Here is a 19,650-nt window from a genome sequence, read left to right as displayed (position 1 = left end):
CAGGAGGGAGTGTGAAGGCGTGAACCAGTCCTCTGCCTTGAACAAGATGCTCAAAACTAAAAGACTGAAAGAACAGGAGGCTTACTAGGCTAGGGAACCGGACCAGGGATAAATTAAGTCAAGTTCATTGCTGACTGAATGAACTCTGCCTAATCTGAGAGAGATCCCAACACTGGAACCCATCCTCAACAGAACAGAAGGGCTGCTTACATCTGTTTCCCTCCTGCCTGCAGGCTGCACACTACTTTGGACCAAAGAACATGCTCAAGTTCTTCCTATTCCTTTATGTGGCACCTGCAACCTCAGGGGATCCAGTCCTGGAATGAGCTTCGTAACTAATTTAACCATGTCCTCTCCTAAGATAACTGGACAGCAAAAGGCTTGCTGAGAAGCCCTGTACTCACATTTTAGATAACTCTGCAGTTTGCAAAGCACTCAAATGCTTTACCCTTGGAAAACCCAGCGCTGGCACCTGTGTGTTGGTTGTTATAATTGTGTGCACATGGCCAGAGAGGGCTTGTTGGTTTCTTATCTGGCTGTGGGTTGATGTGAAAGCCTGGCTCAGCTGCAGCACACTAAGAATGGATGTTGCTTGCAGTTCAGAAGTTTATTAGGGAGAAGGTTTGTGCCAATTGTTCATATGCTTCATCTCTACAACCCTGATGTGCTGACTGGTGGGGGCAAGTGGGGGAATTACTGCTCTGCTGGTCACTGGCGATGTTACCCAGGAAGATGATGGGCTTTCCTCCTGGATCCAAGGTGCCAGAGTGCCGAGCCAGTAATATCAGAGAGACTCCACCTTGGTTTTCACAGCCTGGGCTGGGGAGATGAGGTTTTTTAAGATGTCAGTGTAGTAGGGACCAAACACCTGCTGATTGTGATGTGTGAGGCTGACAAACTTCTGGCCCAGTTCTGCTAGTTCTGCTTCAATGAGAGTAAGGCCTCCAGGAAGGTCTAACAGAGATCTCTGCACACCAAGAACCAAGCAGCATTTGAGAAACAAATGGATCCGCTGATCTGTAAGCAGGAAAAGACAATGAGAAGGGAAAGGGATCGCAGATTTCAGGGAAAGACATTGGCCCTAAACTCCACTCAGGCCTGTTCTAAGTAAATTGAGATATTCATCAACCTGTGCATTCACTCGTGGAAAAGAAAACTTGCTCTGTTTGGCAAAGAAGCTATCAATGACAAAGCAAAAATATTTAAAAAAAAAAAAAAGATAAACTAGTGGACTAGTAAATTTCTGAGAATTCAAGATTGTTAAAGCAGGCAGCAGATACTAGGATTTTCATTAACAGGAGGCTCTTAGGCTGAGGTTCAGGGCAAGCTGGCCATGTTCATGGTCTCTATTCTAATGTGGGTATATTCCAGCATGGGAAAGATAACTGCTATGGTTCTCCCTTCCTTGTTTGAACAGGGGGATAAAGGGATTTCTTGGACTGAGGTCAGTAGGCCAGAGTGTCTTAACCAGGTTAGCTGGACAGTATCTCACACCCAGAAGGCACAAATTCCTGATTATGAATCTTCCTCAGAACCATAGTCAGATATATCCCCATTTGACCTGAAAGGAATATATTTTTAACCCAGCAAAACGGTGACTTCATTGCTCAGTAACTGGCTTCCTGGGTTGGGATCCCTCCCATGTTCTTAGCACCCACAGCACTCACCAATGACGCTACGGACACAGTTCTCCTTCTTGGCAATATTCTGGAGCTGTCCTATCAGAGATGTTGTGCTGTCGCTGCTCAGAGCAGCAAGACCCATGGTCTTGAGGCTTTGGTGGATTTCCTGAGACACCTGTTCACTCACACTCTGCATTGCCTCCTCAGGCCTAGATTATGAAAGGGAATAAGCTGGCACTCAGTATATAGTCCTGACAGATGCACGGACACTCAGGAAGCTACACACCAAGGTTAGGCCCACCCGAAAGAAGAGTCCCAACCCCTGACCCACGGCCAGCAGCAGGACCCATTGGGCAGCTATGTCTTCAGCTGATACCCACTCTTCTCTCTACATGGTGCCATGTCCGTCTTAAAGATGGAGATAAACCATAAGCCAATTCTGGAAAATGGCTTCATTCTGCCCTAGGACCCATTTAGTATTCTTTGGTTCTTTAAGATTTTCCATGGTCATTTGTACTACAAGGCCAATTATGATTACAAACCTGGCCTTCTTTTCTTTTCTTCTGAAGTCCTGGGAATCAATCCTAGGGCCTGACACATGCTAGCAAGTGTTGGACCACCAAGCTATATCATCAGCTCTGATTCTTCTTACTTTGTTAAATGACCTGTGCTTACTACATGCTCCATCAATAGTGCTGACAGACTGCTCTTGCATCCAGCCCTCCATCCTCCCTCCAGCTAATAATGATTCTTGGCAGCAAACCATCCTCTACACTACCTTTCTTAGAAAGCCTACCTTTTTCACAAGCCTAAGATCACTTATGGAAAGAAACCAACATTCACTGTCAGTAGTTCAAAGGGCCTTTCTGTGGTTTATGGTGCAGAGCAAGCAATAATTCATTTTGTGCTTACTTCCTAAATGCTACATACCACTTCAAGTTAAAAAAAAAAAAAAAAAAAAAAAAAGATCTCTGCAGCTTACCTGGAATTAAATTCCTCTAAGAGGGACTTAGTGATGCGTTTCAGTTTATCCACAAACTGGGGTGAGCCAAACAAGACACTTCCAGAGAAACTACTGGCCACTAGCAAGACCGACGCCAGGATGGTTAACTGGTGCAACTGAGACTCTAGCTCCTGTAACCGAGTTCTATCTGTCAACAGGGTCTGTGGATCAGGGAAGAGGAGGATGTGGGGAAAGGCCTGATTGGAGCCCTGAAGACATCAAAAGGCAAATCCTCCCTTCTTCCTACCTCAGGGAACTCTTCATTTGCAGGGTCCCAGAGGAGGAGGTTCAGGAAGCCCTGGGACAACACCATTGCAGGGTTGAGAGGCTCTTGGTTATTGGCTGCCTCATTTGGAGAGGGGCCAGCTGCATTGGCAGAGTCGGAAGCATCAGGACAGGTTGGTGGCGCAGTGAGGTCTGCTGCTGCCTGGGTCAGCCATTTGGTGGTGTGATTGAGGAGGCCTAGGACAGGGAGGATATGTGTGAGCATCTTCAGCATCTTTGATCTCCTTCTCCTCAGGATACACTCCTGCTTAATACACGTTTGGGATCTTCCTTCTCCCTGTCCTGACTTGAGGAAAAAACTTTCTATTCTTTTTATTTATTTTTTAACACACTGATTTTTTATTGTTATTATAAAGATGATGTACAAAAGGGTTACAGTTAAGTTACATCAGTCAGGTAAAGAGTACATTTCTTTTTGGGCAATGTTATCCTTTCCCTCGCTCTTTCCCAGTTTTTCCCTCCTGTCCTCATCCACAGGTTCTATAGTTCATTTTGGACATAGTGTCTAGTGACACTTCCTTTCTTAAAGAGGCTCAGAATCCTCTCAGGAGTCATATGCAAGGCCACCCCTTCCCACTTCTGCCCTCACAGTGAACATACTAGGCTGCTCGTTGAGGAGCTCCTGGAACACAGCACGCTCGTACTGGATGGAATGCTCCTGGGGCTGGGGTTGGAGGCTCTGGATAGTGTAGTTCACCATGTCCATTTTCATCAGACCGAGAACTTGGAATATCCCCCTGACATGGAAGAGAATATAACAGAAAAACCTTGTGAAGGGAAAAACCCACACCAGTGATTAAATCATTGTTAGAAGGGAGGGATTTCCAAGCTGACTTAGTTCTAACCCTTCATTGACAAAGCTGACGAGGGGTCCATGATCCTGATGTGTTTAAGTGGCACAACAGTATCTGCTAAGTCTCACTGCAGACCTTGCCTGTCTCTTAAAAGGGATAACCAGAGGCAGCAATACACCAGTACATCAGCAGTCCTCGCTGGGAGGTTGGACTGTAGGTGATGTCTCTCCTGGCTCTTTGGACCAACTTTTTTTTTCTAAGGATAACCAAAATACCCTGTTTGGAAAGTTCATCTTTGGAAAAGAAGAAGGGGAAAAAACTCAATTAAGCCAGGGAAGATCACGGCAGTATTGTCTGGTTCACAGCAGGGAAGAGTTAGTTGTGACTATGGTTATAATCTAGTATCTGACCCAGCTTTTCACAATCCCAGAGACTGGGGTAGATTTCAGGGGAAATAATCAAGTTTCATACCTCAATAGCCGAACCGAGTCTGTAATGTTCTCAAGTTTCTGCACTGCTTCATCTCGAACTGGTGCACACAACAAAGTCATTACGTTGAGAATGTACTTAGAAAGGTAAGCGACATTCAAGGCTCCACGTTCCGCTTCCTGCTGGAGGAAATTCATGTCCAAAGCTTCTTCAATCTCAGTTCTTAGGCGGTTTTGGCGTGGTAATAGCAACGACAACAAGATCTGCCCAGGAAAGATAAAGGGAGATGCATTCTGCTTAGAGCCCCAAATCTGCTCTAGTGGGCAACCCTTTTAGCTAACGACATTCCAAGGATTCAGAGTGTAGGTTCCTAAATTTCCTACAGAAGATTTTTCCTTGTGTTTAGGAGCCAATGATAAAGTTTAAGAGGATCAATTAATAAAATAGTATACTGTTTTCTAGAAAGAATGAGATTCTTAAAACATGATAAAATTGAGGAGTGTGGTAAAAATGAGTGTAGGGTACAGCAGATGTAAATGTATGATAGTGATGAAAACTTTTCATTTTAAAAGCTAGGTATTAGCCGGGCGCTGGTGGCTCACGCCTGTAATCCTAGCTACTCAGGAGGCTGAGATCTGAGGATCGCGGTTCAAAGCCAGCCCGGGCAGGAGAGACCGTGAGACTCCTATCTCCAATAAACCACCAGAAAACCGGAAGTGGCGCTGTAGCTCAAGTGGTAGAGCGCTCGCCTTGAGCTGAAGAGCTGAGGGACAGCGCCCAGGCCCAGAGTTCAAGCCCCACGACCGACAAAAAAACTAAAAAATAAAAGCTAGGTATTTTTTCAGATCATTTTATTTCAGAAGACAAAGGTGAACCAGGCCATGCAGTTTTAATGAGTCAACCTCAGAATACAGGTTCCTGATACAGAGGAACTCTGTAGTTCCGTGATAGGTACAATGAAGGCTTGATTGGACTAGTGTGTTGATAGCCAAGATAACATTTAGCAATGAAAGTTGCTCCATAATATCTACTCAGTTGGTAAGCTATGACAGTGACGAATTTAGTGCCTCTCTGTTCCATGTCTATGCTTCAGTGCCTACTTTGTAAGAATGGCATTGGCCCCTTGCAGTAGAGCTGGTTGGCACAAGGCCTTCGCACTCATCTGCAGAGGGTGCTCCTCCATAAGAAGGGAGCGCTCTTTCCTGGCTCTGGTGTATGCTCATCAGCAAGTTTCTAGATCATGCAAGTTTTTCTTAGTTCAAAAAATTGTGTGGTTTCTGTTTCTTGATTGTACTATGACTGATTCACAAACTGGTACAACTGGTAGGAATGCATGAGGTTAGAAGCCGATGGTCACATATGCATTGGATCTGATGGGCAATAGGTAGAAAGTACTGTAGATGCTATAAAAAGAGGGGAGGGGAAGAGAGGGGAGCAGATGAGCTCCAGAGGCCTGTACCCTGGTGCTTTCTGGAACGTCAGTGGTCTGGAGCATATCAAGGTAACAATCCCTCCAAAGATGGAAGATAGGCTTAAACTACATACCATAAAAAAAAAGTGGCACAATACTGGATAGGCCTTTTGCATTCTCACCAAAAGTGAGCTTGCTACTCTACTCTCTCACTTGGAATAAAGTTGTGGATTAGAAGTGAGTACTAGAGCACTCTGCGGCACCTTGAAATGCAGCCCAGCCATTCTGTCATCTTGGGCTTTGTAATCAAGCAGATCCAGCAACTTGTGCAATGTCCATAGAAATTAAGGCTGTGGGGGCTGGGAAGGTAGCTCAGCGGTAGAGTGCATGCCTTGCAAGCATGAGGCCCTGGGTTCGATTCCTCAGCACCACATAAACAGAAAAAGCCAGAAGTGGCGCTGTGGCTCCAGTGGTAGAGCGCTAGCCTTGAGCTGAAGAGCTGAGAGACAGCGCCCAGACCCAGAGTTCAGGCCCCATGACCAGCAAAAAAAAAAAAAAAAAAAGAAAGAAAAAGAAATTAAGGCTGTGTAGAGTGTCTTATAAGCACCAATAAGGGAATCATAACTCACACCTCTAGATTTTCAAAAGATTTTGGAAAAACAGCTTCTGATTTCTTAATAGAAAGGCCCTGGTAGAAAGTAAACACCTCATGACCTGAACTAACCACTGTATGATGACCTGAGCTTCCTGTTACACAGTGTTTAATATACCTAGCACTAGGATAAGACTGGATAAGCAGCAATCTATCATCCAATATAAAAGGGCTATAAGCAATGAAGCATTTACTGAAACTGGCAAAGGAGACAGAATAGAACAGAATGGAATAAGACAGAATGGAATAAGACAGGAAGGCTGAGAAATAAAACTTGGATGTTGTCAAATGATTTTTCAATAACAAAGCCAAGATGACTTAATAGAGAACACAGGGTTAAACAAGGCTAGAAAAACTAGAAATCCACATGCAAAAGAATGAAGTTGCATCTTTCCTTAAATCATATAATTCAAAATGGATCAAAATCCTAAACATGAGTGAAAACTATGAAATACTTAGAAGAAAACATAGAAGTAGATAGTTACAGTCTTGAATTTGGCAAGATATTATAGTGAAAACACAAGACACTAAAGAAAAATGGGATAAATTGGACTTCATCAAAGTTAAAACTTTTTGCCAGTCTGGACCTTGAACTCAGGACCAGAGTACTATCCCTAAGCTTTTGTGCTCAAGGCTACCACTTGAGCTACAGCTTCACTTCTTCTAGCTTTTTTGTTTGGGGGGGTTGGGGGGTCAGTTGTGGGGCTTGAACTCTGGGCCTGGGTGCTGTCCCTGAGCTCTTCATCTCCAGACTAGCTCTCTACCACTTGAGCCACAGTGCCACTTCCGGCTTTTTCTGTTTATGTGGTGCTGAGGAATTGAACCCAGGGCCTCATGCATGCAAGGCAAACACTCTACCACTGAGCCACCTTCCCAGCCCCACTTCTAGCTTTTTGATGGCTAATTGGAGGTAAGAATGCCACAGACTTTCCTGCCCAAGCTAGCTTTGAACTGCAATCCTGGTTTCTCAGCCTCCTGAGTAGCTCATCTAATTGGGTTTGGACTAAGGACAAGGGAAATATGGATGGAATAATCAGAGGAAGGAGGATACTACAGATATTAGAGCTTTGTGACCAATTAAATAAAAAATAGAACTATAAATTGTTTATTGTATATTAAACATTAAGTTCATCTTCCAATTATTTCATACACAAGTTGGAAATTAACTTTGCATTTTAGGCTGCAGGTAACAGGTTCTTCTGTGGCTCTGTGAATGGGGGTGGGCAGCAGTGATGGACACAGGAACTGTGTGGCAGCGGGGCTCAGTTTGGAGAAGGATGAGAGCTTAGAAGGCAGATAGCTCTATTACTAGCTAGAAATAGAGGTATTTGGCTTTGTGGTTTCTTTTTTAATGATTTTTGATAAGGAAATTAATTATGGGACTAACATCTCATCACCTTTGATATGCTGTAGTGGTTTAAGTTGCAAGTCTTGTCCAGACTTAAAGGGTTACGATTATACACGGGTATAGAGATTGCTGTGGGTCACCAATACTAGAAACACTGGAAAGGGCTTAGAGCTCTTCATGTTGGTTCCTGTGTGCTTACTAGCAGAAGCCTGCAGATCTGTGGCTTCACTAGAACTAGCTCCTGCCGTGAGTTTCTCCAGTTCTGCTTCTACCATGGGTGGTGGTCGCAGTTCACAGACAGCCCCTCCCCTGGCACCGTGTGCTCTCTCAGTGATGGCTGGTACTTTCTCTCAGTCCCCAAAGTACAGTAGATACCCCTTTCTATTTGCTATTCCAGATTTCTTTTTTTTTTTAAGCAATCTAGAAATTTTTTGGGGGGGTCCGGTTGTGGGGCCTGACCCTGGGCTTGAGTGCTGTCCCTCAGCTCTTCAGCTCAAGGCTAGCGCTCTACCACTTGAGCCACAGCACCACTTCTGGCTTTTTTCTTTTTGCTTATGTGGTGCTGAAGAATCGAACCCAGGGCCTCATGCATGTAAGGCAAGCGCTCTACCACTGAGCCACCTTCCCAGCCCTATTCCAGATTTCTTTAAAGATTTTTTTTTTCCTTCTTATTAGGCAAGTCCTCATTTCTGCAATTTCCTGCTGGAATTTTATGTTAAATCTTCCCTGTTATTGTCTGATTACTGTCTTACTGATTCCTAGACCAGTTCAGTTAGGATTTGCTAGCCACTGCCCTCCAACAGCTGGGGATGTACAGATGCTTTACATCTACCAGTAGAAAGTAAGTCACTTACCTCTCTAATTTCTTTCAGAAGTTCAAGAGCACAACTGAAGTCAGGAGGCGTAGCTGATAGCTGCTCTTTAAGGTGGTCCCAAAAGTCATTGTGCATTGTCTCCTTGACCTTACCTTCCAGACTGAAAGAGGATTAAATGAGCAGATTATTTTCTCTACCCCAAAACTATCATGGGGTCCTATTCTTCTAAATCCCAAACAATATTTGATATAGAAAAAAAAATCATCATGTTGACAAAATGCTAGAAACTGAATGACAGCAGGGTTGAACAAGCTAAGGCTTCAAGGGCATCAGTAAGCCTCTCTGAGGCGCTCCTCACGGTCCTAGAGAAGGCCTCCCTGTGCAGCAGGAAAAATGTGGAGTAAGTCAGGCTGAGTTTCAGCACGGACTGTTTAACATCTAGACAAATGACCTAGTTGCTGAATATATGTGGCACTGAATTCGATGATCTTTCATTTGCTCATACTCCTAAGGTCTAGGAAAAGATTCTTCTTCTTTGATAACACCTGAATGGCAGAGATATTTCCAAATCAGCCAATCTAAAATGAATTCACTATCCTCCCTGCTCACACCTATTCATCCCACATTCCCAGTCTTAGTGTCATTGCCATCTAGCCAGATACCAAAGCTAGACAATCAGTCTTCTGTTGTTTTCCTTGAGAATACAAAATGTAGCCAAGAGCTGGTGGCTTGCCTATAATCCTAGCTACTTGGGAGGCTGAGATCTGAGGATCATGGTTCAAAGCCAGCCCAGGCAGGAAAGTCTGTGAGACTCTTATCTCCAATTAACTACCAGAAAACATGAAGTGGTGCTGTGGCTAGAGCACTCACCTTGAGCTGAAGAACTCAGGGACAATGCCCAAGCCCAGAGTTCAAACCCTACAACCCACCAAAAAAAAAAAGTTACAAAATAGAAAGGCAATCCAGTTTAGAAAGAATTTTTCCAACAAATGGTGTTGGAACAAGTACACATCCATGTATGAAAAATGAATTTCAATACATACCTAACATCCTTCACAAAAGTTAAAATAGATAATAGGTATAACAGTGAAACATAAAATCCTAAAACTTGAAAGTTATAATAGGAGAAAAATCTAAGGAATCTTGTGTTTGTCAAGTACTTTTTAAAGACAACACTAAATGCACAATCCTTATAAACTGTTAAGTTAGACTTCATTAAAATGAAAAACTTCTGTTCTATATCTCAGACACTTAAAAGAAAAAAAAGACAAATCACAGACTGGGAGACATATCCTTTACTGAAGGATATGCATCCAAAATACACAAAGAACTCTTAAAAAATCAATAATAAGCCAGGCGCCAGTGCCTCATGCCTTCCTAGCTACTCAAGAGGCTGAGATCTGAGGATCATGGTTCAAAGCCAGCCTGGGCAGGAAAGTCAGTGAGACTTTTATCTCCAGTTAACCACCAGAAAACTGGAAGTGGTGCTATGGCTCAAGTGGTAGAGTGCTCGTCTTGATCTAAAATGCTCAGGGACAGTGCCCAGGCCCAGAGTTCAAGCCCCACACTCAGTAAAATATATATTATCATCAGAATTGCTAATTAAAATAAAGACATTCCCTTATACCCTACAGAAATGGCTGAAACCCAGACACTGAGGGCACCAAATGCTGGGGAAGATGCAGAGTGAGAGAAGACTCATTCAATGCAGTGGCAATGCAATGGTTTTTGAAGGCAACTTGGCAGCTCCTCATAGAAGTAAACATAACCTTACAATAGGATCAGCAGCCACACCTTGGTATTTGTCCATATGACCAGAAGACCTATGTCTATTCATAATTGCTAAAGCCTGGAAGTTTTCAATATGTCCTCTGGTTGGCAAATGGATAAACAACTTGGTACATCCACCCCATGGAGTATTATTTAAAGAAAGAAATTAGCTGTTGAGTCATTAAGAAATATGAGGGGGGCTGGGGAAGCAGCTCAGTGGTAGAGTGCTTGCCTAGCATGCATGAAGCCCTGGGTTCAATTACTCAGCACCACATATATAGAAAAAGCAGCAAGTGGTGCTATGGCTCAAGTGATAAAGTGCTAGCCTTGAGCAAAAGAAGCTCAGGGACAGTGCCCAGGCCCTGAGTTCAAGACCCAGGACTGGCACAAAATTAAAAAAAAATTAAAAAGGAGGAGTTCCACATTAAAAAGAAAGAAGTATAAGGAAGGTTGGACACTGGTAATCCTAGCTGCTTAGGAGGCTGGGATCTAAAGATCACAGTTCAAAGACAGTCCAGGCAGGAAAGTCTGGGAGACTCTTTCCTTCAATAAACTACTCAGAAAAAGCCAGAAATGGCACTGTGGCTCAAGTGGTAGAGCTCTAGCCTTGAGCACAGAGTCTCAGGGACAGTGCCTAGGCCCTGGGTTCATGCCCAAGGACCAGCAAAAAAAAAGAAAAAATGAGGGAATGTAAAACACATAGTTACATGAAAAGAAGCTAATCTGAAAAGGCTATATGGCATGTATCCAACAGTATGACACTCCAAAAAGGCAAAATTGTGGAGCTGGTAAAAAGACTGTTAGTTCTAGGGACCGGAGGTTGAGAGAGGGATGAATCGATGAGGCATAATAGATTTCCGGAGCAGTGGAGTCACTGTGAATTACAGAACAGTGGATATACATCACGTTAAAAAATACATAGAAAGTGTAATACAAAAGTAAACCCTCGTGTCACCTATGAACTTAATATTTAATCAGTTTTAACAACTGTGCCCCAATACAATAAGAGTAAACAACAGGGAGGTGGATAGGAAGGAACTTATGGGGGCTCTGTACTTTATAATCATTTTTCAATAAATCGGAAGTTACCCTTAAAAAAAAACTATTATAGCTGGGTGCTGGTGGCTCACGCTTGTCATCCTAGCTATGCAATGCAAGAGATATAAGGATATAAGATATAAGGGATCCTGGTTCAAAGTTAGCCCAGTCAGGAAAGTCCCCATGAGACTCTTATCTCCAGTTAACCACCAGAAAACTAGAAGTGGAGCTGTGGCTCAAAGTGGTAGAGCACTAGCCTTGAGCAAAAGAGCTCGGGGGCAGCACCTAGGCCCTGAGTTCAAGCCCCACAACTGACAAAAAAAAAAAAAACAAAAAGCCTATTATACACATGTCAGTTGCCATGGTGAAACCTGTTCAATTAATGTGCGTGAAAAAAAGTGAGGGGGGGGGGAAGGATGAAACCTCTTGGAATTGTTTTAAGGAGAAAGAGGCATCAGGGAGAATGATGGTGGTGATAGTGTTTGGTGATAGTTTGATAGTGTGCATTGTATGCAGGTATGGAAATGTCATAATAAAACCTCCCTTTCCAATAATACACACTAATAAAAAATCTTTTTTAAGCCATCACTGGTGGCTCACGCCTGTAATCCTATAGTCGGGAGGCTGAGATCTGAGGATCACAGTTCAAAGACAGCCGGGGCAGAAAAGTCTCCACGAGACTCTTATCTCCAATTAAACACTCAAAAACAGGAAGAGGGGGGCTGGGACGGTGGCTCAGTGGTAGAGCGCTTGCCTTGCATGCATGAGCCCCTGGGTTCGATTCCTCAGCACCACATAAGCAAAAAGAAAAAAGCCAGAAGTGGCGCTGTGGCTCAAGTGGTAGAGCGCTAGCCTTGAGCTGAAGAGCTGAGGGACAGCGCCCAGGCCCAGAGTTCAGGCCCCACGACCAGACCAAAAAAAAAAAAAAAAACAGGAAGAGGAGCTGTGGCTCAAAGTGGTAGAGCACTAACCTTGAGCAAAAAGAGCTCAGAGACAGCACCCAGGCCCTGAACGCAAGCCCCACAACCTACAAAAATAATAATAATAGCACTGGGTGCCAGTGGCTCACGCCTGTAATTCTAGCTACCCAGAAGGCCAAGATCTGAGGATTGTGGTTCAAAGCCAGCCAGGGCAGGAAAGTCTGAGAGACTCTTATCTCTAATAAGCCACTAGAAAACTGGAAGTGGTGCTGTGGCTCAAGCAGTAGAGCGCTTGCCTTGAGCTGAAGAGCGCAGGGACAGCGCCCAAGTGCAGAGTTCAATCCCCATGACTGACCAAAAAAAAAAAAGAAAACCAGAAGTGGCGCTGTGGCTCCAGCAGTAGAGCACTAGCCTTGAGCTGAAGAGCTGAGTGACTGCTCTCAGGTCCGGAATTCGAGTCCCAAGACCGACAAAAAAAAAAATGTGTTTTTCCTTCATATCTGCCTATATTCTCCCACTTTCCTCCCCCACATGGAGACATTTAGGGTTCAATTATATTGTCCTTTGAGTTTTTTATTTTGTGTAAGTCCTGTGTACTTGCATATTAATAAGTCTGTATGCCTTTTCTGTTAGCCTTTGTCAGTTTATTTCATCAGACTCGATCAAACCTTCAGAGGGCAAGCTTGAATTACTCTGCAATTTTGGCATAGGCAGAAGAGTAAAATCTCTGTTCATTCCTAAGCTTGCAAGTGGAACCCTGGTAAAAGTGACAAAAAAGCCAGCAAAGAAAAGCACGTTTGCCGAAGTCCACTCTCCCAGACCCCAAAGTCTGCTCTCCCAGACGTTGTATGAAGTGTCGTTTGAAAGCTGGCAAGCATAGCTGTCTGCTTCCCTTTCGAATGTGTGAACAGGAGAGAATGTATGAGCACTAACTAGTTCTTGTCTATGTGAAATCAATAGTCTATAGTCTTAGATGTGAAATAATGAGACATAGAAGTCAGGGTTAGAATAAATAATCCTTTAAACTAGATCATTCAGATCTTGGGGCCATCATTTGAATGTCCCTTCCTCTGATTGGAGCTTCATTTCCTTAGTAAATTTCTTGCGCTTAAAACTGCTTTTGCTACAAAGCACCAACTCCTCACTTGGGCCCACAAGCTCACTAAAGCAGGATAAAATCTAGGTATCCATGCCTCCATTTTGCATGTCCCTTTTCCTCTGCAGTTACTCAGGACTCCAAGAACAAGATAACGTCTTTATGACAAGGTAACAAACTGTAGAGAACAGTAGACCCTCATGGGACAGGTCACCCCCAAACTGTGGACAATGACCTGCGGTGATGAGGCTGCCCCTGGGATCTGGGTATCGCCTGCAATAGTGGCAGAGATAGTAAATGCTCCAGGACTGCTTAATTACGCATACCTGCGCCCTGTCCCAATTGCTCCTCTCCGCATATCCGATGCTGAAATGCTCAAAGATCTCCTTTCCCTAACCCTCACTACTATTCATTCATCTTTTTAACTGGCCTACTGAGTGAGTGTCTGGACCTGCCATGTCGGAACCTCCAGAGTGGGGCCCCTGGCCTGAAACTCTGGTTACAAGCTCAGAACATCTGTAAAACATCTGTTCTGAATGCGAATGACTCTTAGCTACTGGGGTACCCATTTGTTAGTGATTCTCATTTCTATGAATAGCTGTGGTATTCCAGTTTGCCTTGTCCACCTATGGGGCCTATTAGTGAAGGGGCCAACCAGAAGGCTGGGAACCTCAAGAAAATGGCCAGACAGAAATGTGAGTTGCGCCCCATTCGCAGCAAGCATACCGACTGTTGCGTTGTCTAAGCTCTTCTTTCTTTTTGCCTATCTTTACGAGTGGTCTGAGTCTTGAAAAGGCTGCACCTTTTGCTTCCTCTTCTGAAGACCTTGGTTAAAGCCATAAAATATTTTGTTAGGTTTTTTTTTCCTTTTTGTTTTGTTTTTGCTTTGGGCAGGTACTGGGCCTCGCACTTGCTAGACAGGCACTCTATGACTTGAGTCGTGCTCAGCCCTTGTGAGCTTTGGTCTTAGGTAAAAATTAATTTGAATTATCTTGTGTCACCTGCAGACATACTTTTGGTTTAGAAGTCTGGCATATATTCAAAGCATAAGAATTTTTACCCTTCTCTCCTAAGCTGCAATGGAAATAGGTATTCTGAAAGAAATTGCTTTATTAAAACATCTCAAACAGCTTTAAATGGGATAGAGAAATCTTTCGTTTTCCATGTTAGAAATAAACTCCCAGATATAAAAGAGAAAATTAATACAGTTGGACAAGTGTGCCAGTCCCTTTATCATGTCAGCTTGCAACCCAATGCCTGCCCCAGGAGACTCCTGGCCACTGTGAGATCCCTTAAGGCAGTGGCAAGGCCCCTCACCCTGTGAGGATTTTGGCCTACTCATGCAGCCCCAAGATCAGAAGCAGGTTCTCTCAGATCTGAATCTCTGCTCTTCTGCATTGCCTCCCTAAGCTCTGGTTCTTTGGGGCACCACAGGTTACTTTGTCCTGTGAGAGGGCATAAACTTCTAGGGGTATGGCAGCTCACTGGCAAAAGCTGCGATTTCAAAGAAGCGGATTGGATATTTCTGTAGGGACAAATATTTCTTTGTACTCTTAAGCAAGAAAAACCCTCAGCTTTTATATTGGGTCAAATAAAAAGGCACAGTAAATGGCCACTTATGACAAAAATCATTGGCTAAGACCTCCGAGCCCAAACCCAACTTAATGGTAGGTATAGTAACTATTTGGAGGCTACTGGAGTGACACACACACAGCGCAAGACACCTGTGGAAGGACAGGCTGACAAAGGAATGGGCCTGTGCTTGATGCTGGGTTCCCCACCCACCCCAGGAAGTCATGGCACGTGACAGCAAGCTGCACTGTGTCAAGCACTGCCTAGCGTAACCCCGTGGCGTTTCTATTGTGGGCTTTAACCTCCCCTTGAGAGACCCAAGATTCAAGGGGGGGGGAGGGGGAGTGATCTCTAACTTCTAAAGCCTGTATACTAAGCTGGGTTTTGGTGGCTCATGCCTATCATCCTAGCAACTCAAGAGGCTGAGATCTGAGGATTGTGGTTCAAAGCCAGCCGAAGCAGGAAAGTCCATGAGACTCTTATCTCTAATAAACTACTCAGAAAAAGCCAGAAGTGGCACTGTGGGTCAAATGGTAGAGCACTAGCCTTGAGAATAAGAAGCTCAGGGACAGCACCCAGGCCTTGAGTTGAAGCCCCAAGACTGGCAAAAAAAAAAAAAAAAAATACTAGACCCTAGAAGATACAAATGCTTTGTTGGCTCTAATGGCTAATGCTCTTTCCCCTGAAGGCAGTAATCTACTTAAGAAGTAAGTGACATTTCCAAATACCTAGCTAGCTAATGAAATTGGTCACCAATGTTCAACTTCCTGGCACTCAGCTATTCAGCTATTTTATAGAAGCTTCTAGATTTTCTCCTACATTCATACATGTCCTTTTAAAATCCTGTAGTGAATTTCTGCTATTTTGTATCACCTCTGACATACACTCACCTGAAACCCTTCTCTGTGTTTTACCAGATACCCTTCACACTCTCTCTTGGAAGCAATGAATTGTCTTTGCCTTTGAGATATAAATTTCTTTTCTAAGTCACAATAAAAGTTGAGTATTCCTACTCTGAAAATCTGTCATCTGAAATGTTCTAATATTCTGGAAATTTCAATGGGCATTGGACTCAAAGCCTTCAACCCCTTCTTATTTTTCAAAATAGGGTCTTGCTTTACGTCCATGCCGGCGTAGCTGCTGGGGATGACAGGTGTGTGCCGTTGCATGGAGCCATTGTGCTTCCCCGTAGCTGGGATGGCAGGCGTGTCCTACCATGCCCAGCCATTGGTTGGGATGTAGTCTCAAAAACTTGTTTTTGCTCAGGCTGGCCTTGAACTTCGATGCCCTGATTTTTGCCTCCCAAGCAGATATGATTAGAAGCTTGTGCCACAGTTCCTAGACCAAACCAGAGTGTTTTTAAGCACCAAGCTACTTCCTCTAAGTCTGAGATCTGAGAGCACCACATGTATTCCAACAACTACTGTTGTGATTTATTCATTGGTTAAATAACATTTGCTTCTTGAAACTCTGATTCTAATAATTATAACTTACTACTCGTCTGTTTAAGCTGTGGAGACTTCTCAAATACAAATACTGTTAAATGAAAATGCAACTGAGGTGCAGCAATGGCAGACATGTTAGCATGTAAAACAGTGGGTTTGATTGTCAACACCACAAAAAAGTTTCAAGTCTGATGAGAAGCCCTTACTGCTAGGTACTGTGCCAGAGGAGTGAAATGGAGAGAGTAAAAGAGCCAATACCTGCTCAGAGGTAAAGTCTTCTCCTCCGCACATGTATCATGATTTGTCTCAACCTTGTTGTCTGTCTTGGAAACTTCAGTGACTGTCTCTGTACATAAAGAAATTTAGGGTGAATACATCTGAATTTGTTTTAATCAAAGATTTACTCAACCTCAGGAGATTTGTGTCTGACTTGCTTGACCACACTAGTTATCTGTGTTCTGAACTCTGCCCTACTGCAGTACAGGAAACTCAAGAGTAGTCTAGCACAGATGGGAGGATGATGACCAAGTTGATTTAAAAATCAAATCAAATGAAACTCATTAAAAATCATTCCTTTAAAAATAAAATTGCAGGGCTGAGAAGGTGGCTCAGTGGTAGAGCGCTTGCCCTGCATGCATGAGGCCCTGGGTTCGATTCCCCAGCACCACATAAGCAAAAAGAAAAAAGTCGGAAGTGGCGCTGTGGCTCAAGTGGTAGAGCGCTAGCCTTGAGCTTTTACAAAAGGTCAAGGACAGCCCAGGCCCTGAGTTCAAGTCTCAGGACCAGCACACACACACACACACACACACACACACAAAATTTTCAAAATAAAAAGTTAAAAGGAAAGAGTTGGCCCTCACTTAAAGGAAAAAAAAAAAACCTTTGAATCTTTGTGCTTGTGTAATAAAAGGAAAAAAAAAAAAGTGAACTGTTTCTAAGTGGATGTTTGAAGGTCTCTTTATTTCTGAAGTCTCCAAAAATAGTTTCAGGCAAAATGGCAAGATGTGATCAAATGCATTTACAGATTGACTGACAATTTTTTTATTTTTACTTTTTTGGTTGTGGGGCTTGAACTCAGGGCATGGGTACTGTCCCTGAGCCTCTGGGCTCAAGGCTAGCCAATCTACCACTTGAGCCACAGCACCACTTCCATTTTTATTTTTGTCAGTCATGGGGCTTGAACTCTGGGCCTGAGCGCTGTCCTCAGCTCTTCAGCTCAAGGCTAGCACTTTACCACTTGAGCCACAGCTCCACTTCGGTTTTCTGGTGGTTCATTGAAGAGTCTCACAGATATTCCTGCTTGGGCTGGCTTTGAACCGTGATCCTCAGATCTCAGCCTCCCAAGTAGCTAGGATGACAGGTGTGAGCCACAGGCACCCAGCCACTGCCAATTCTTAATGCCAAATGAGAGTGGAAAAGAGATCTTAAAAGGAGGAGTGAGCTACAACCTCTTACTGAAGGCACCAATGCAAATAGTTTGCCTCCGCTGTTCCATTTCTTGAAGTAACAGCAGTAAAGAAGATGACTCAAAAAGTAGAAATAAAATGTAACATGTAAGATTTTTTAAAATCCAGATCCCAAGGACAAACAAGATGAAGTAACAACCTGGTCAACCTACTATGCAATGCATTTCGAAAATCTTCTAAAGTAGGTTTACTGAATTATCTTACCTATGTACTGATTCATTTAGATAACCAAACATATATACAAATAAATTGGTTCTTGCATGCCTAGCAAGAATGAGACCAAGTTCAAAGGCCAGTATTGCAAACTAACAATAACAACAACAAAAATTTACTAACAGGGCTGGGAAGGTGGCTCAGTGGTAGAGTGCTTGCCTTGCACGCATGAGGCCCTGGGTTCGATTCCTCTGCACCACATAAGCAAAAAGAAAAAAGCCGGAAGTGGTGCTGTGGCTCAAGTGGTAGAGCGCTAGCCTTGAGCTGAGGGACAGCGCCCAGGACCAGAGCTCAGGCCCCACAACCGATCCTCCCCCCACCCAAAAAAAAGAAAAAACCCTACTAACAAACCCTCCCCCGCCCAGACTACACGGTCGCCCCACATCCAGGCCCTGTGGCTTGCGCAGGCGCCGCCCCCGGCGGCCTGCCGGGCGCCCTTTTCTGATCCAGCAGCGACCCCATGCGGCCACAGGCGCCACGACACCAACTCCACGACTCGGCTCGGGCTGCGGCTCGTGGACCACCTGAGGGGTGACTTCGCCCTGAAGGCCGGGCGGCTTTCCGGGAGACAGAGCATCACCCGGAGGCCGGACCTCCCGCCTGTGCCCCAACCCGAGCCCCAAAGACCCCACATCGGCCGCCGCGCGCAGCTCCACACGAAGGCGGCTTCTTCCATGCCAGGCCTCCGGTCCCCGGGGCCCTCGAGAAGAGCGGGGACGGGAGGGGGGGCGCGTGGGGATGGGGAGGGGCGGGGGAGGGGACGCGTGGGGATGGGGAGGGGCGGGGGAGGGGACGCGCGGCCCTCCCCCGTCCCCCCACCCCCGCCCCGGCCTCGGCGGGACGTACGTGGGGCGGGGTCCTGGGGGCCGCTGTCCTCCTTCCGGGGCGGCCCTGGCTTTTTCAAAGGCTCCCGCGAGCCGGTCTCGGCCACGCCGGAGTTCTTCGGGGGCACGCTGTCTTTCACGTCCGGCATCTTGCTGGTGATATCTGGATTGGGGAGAACGGACCCGCGGGGGCTGTCAGGTGAAGCCCTCCGCCCCCCCCCCCACTTCCCGGGGACGGGGATCCAGGAACGTGGACGGCGCGGGGAGGGTGGACAGCGCATCAGGGCTTTTCTGGGGGTCACACCAGGGCCCAAGGCGCCGATCGGAGCCAGAGAGGTGAGCGTTGGCCACAGTGAGGAAACCGAGGCAGCCTGCGCTTTCCCCCGCCTCGCTCACCTCCTCCACCGCCGCTGGCCGCCCTCGCCGGCGTCGTTCCGCGGCCGCGAGGCCCCTCTGGCCCGTACCATCCGGCGGGCGGCGGGAGGGGGCGCCGGGGAGGGGACGGCCGCGACCAGCGCAGCCGCCGGGGACCCGGGCCGGCCCGGCGCGTTCCGCCGCCCCCCTCGCCAGGGGCTCGGTGGTACAGTCCGGAGGTTTGGAAACAAACCACCGGCTGCCGTCTCCAGGGCAACGGAGCCCGCACGTGCTAGCCGCCGGCCTCCCTCGCGAGCTCGAAGCCCGGCAGGTCGGTTACAGCGGGCCGCGCGTTCATTGGCTTCTAGAAAGTTCACCTGCAACTCCTCTGGCGGGAAGGATTCTGTGCAGCCTGTTGCAGGTAGCTAGAGAAACAGCGAAGCCCAGAAGGCTGTGAGGCGTGCAGTCCTCGGCGCCCTTGGCGGGCGGGAGGGGAGGCCGCCTTCCTGGAAACCACCCCCCCCCCCAGCTGAGGCGCCCTTTGGCCCTTCCCGTCGGGCTCCGCACCTGAGGCTGGGCCCTGCCCTGGGACC

The 19,650-nt window shown here is 45.8% G+C and overlaps 2 protein-coding genes across 4 annotated transcripts in view; one reads left to right on the top strand and one right to left on the bottom strand.

Moving 5' to 3' along the window:
* Anks1a (ankyrin repeat and sterile alpha motif domain containing 1A) overlaps positions 1-16,465 on the top strand; it is a 186,949-nt gene extending 170,484 nt beyond the window's left edge. The window contains exon 28 of the transcript XR_011372212.1: positions 9,994-16,465. The gene's annotated coding sequence lies outside the window, so the exon portion shown is untranslated. The remainder of the gene's footprint in view (positions 1-9,993) is intronic.
* On the bottom strand, positions 589-19,192 carry Tcp11 (t-complex 11). 3 transcript variants are annotated; one of them, XM_070023933.1, is made up of 11 exons: positions 19,100-19,192; positions 18,726-18,866; positions 16,459-16,546; positions 13,910-14,008; positions 8,399-8,519; positions 4,176-4,396; positions 3,511-3,647; positions 2,873-3,087; positions 2,605-2,786; positions 1,668-1,831; positions 589-1,017 (listed from the first exon to the last, which is right to left on the bottom strand). In XM_070023933.1, exons 2-11 carry the CDS (start codon positions 18,850-18,852, stop codon positions 785-787), a joined length of 1,587 nt encoding a protein of 528 aa, XP_069880034.1. In that variant the 5' UTR covers positions 18,853-18,866; positions 19,100-19,192; the 3' UTR covers positions 589-784. The 3 variants fall into 3 exon arrangements, with proteins under 3 accessions (XP_069880034.1, XP_069880035.1, XP_069880036.1); XM_070023934.1 differs by lacking the exon at positions 19,100-19,192 and adding an exon at positions 19,008-19,090; XM_070023935.1 differs by lacking the exon at positions 13,910-14,008.
* Positions 19,193-19,650: the final 458 nt, after the last annotated feature.

This window comes from Dipodomys merriami, unplaced genomic scaffold, assembly GCF_024711535.1.
Source record: "Dipodomys merriami isolate MVZ:Mamm:240054 unplaced genomic scaffold, mDipMer1.0.p SCAF_16, whole genome shotgun sequence".
Taxonomy (NCBI): domain Eukaryota; kingdom Metazoa; phylum Chordata; class Mammalia; order Rodentia; family Heteromyidae; genus Dipodomys; species Dipodomys merriami.
This window is presented reverse-complemented; position numbering and strand designations above follow the sequence as displayed.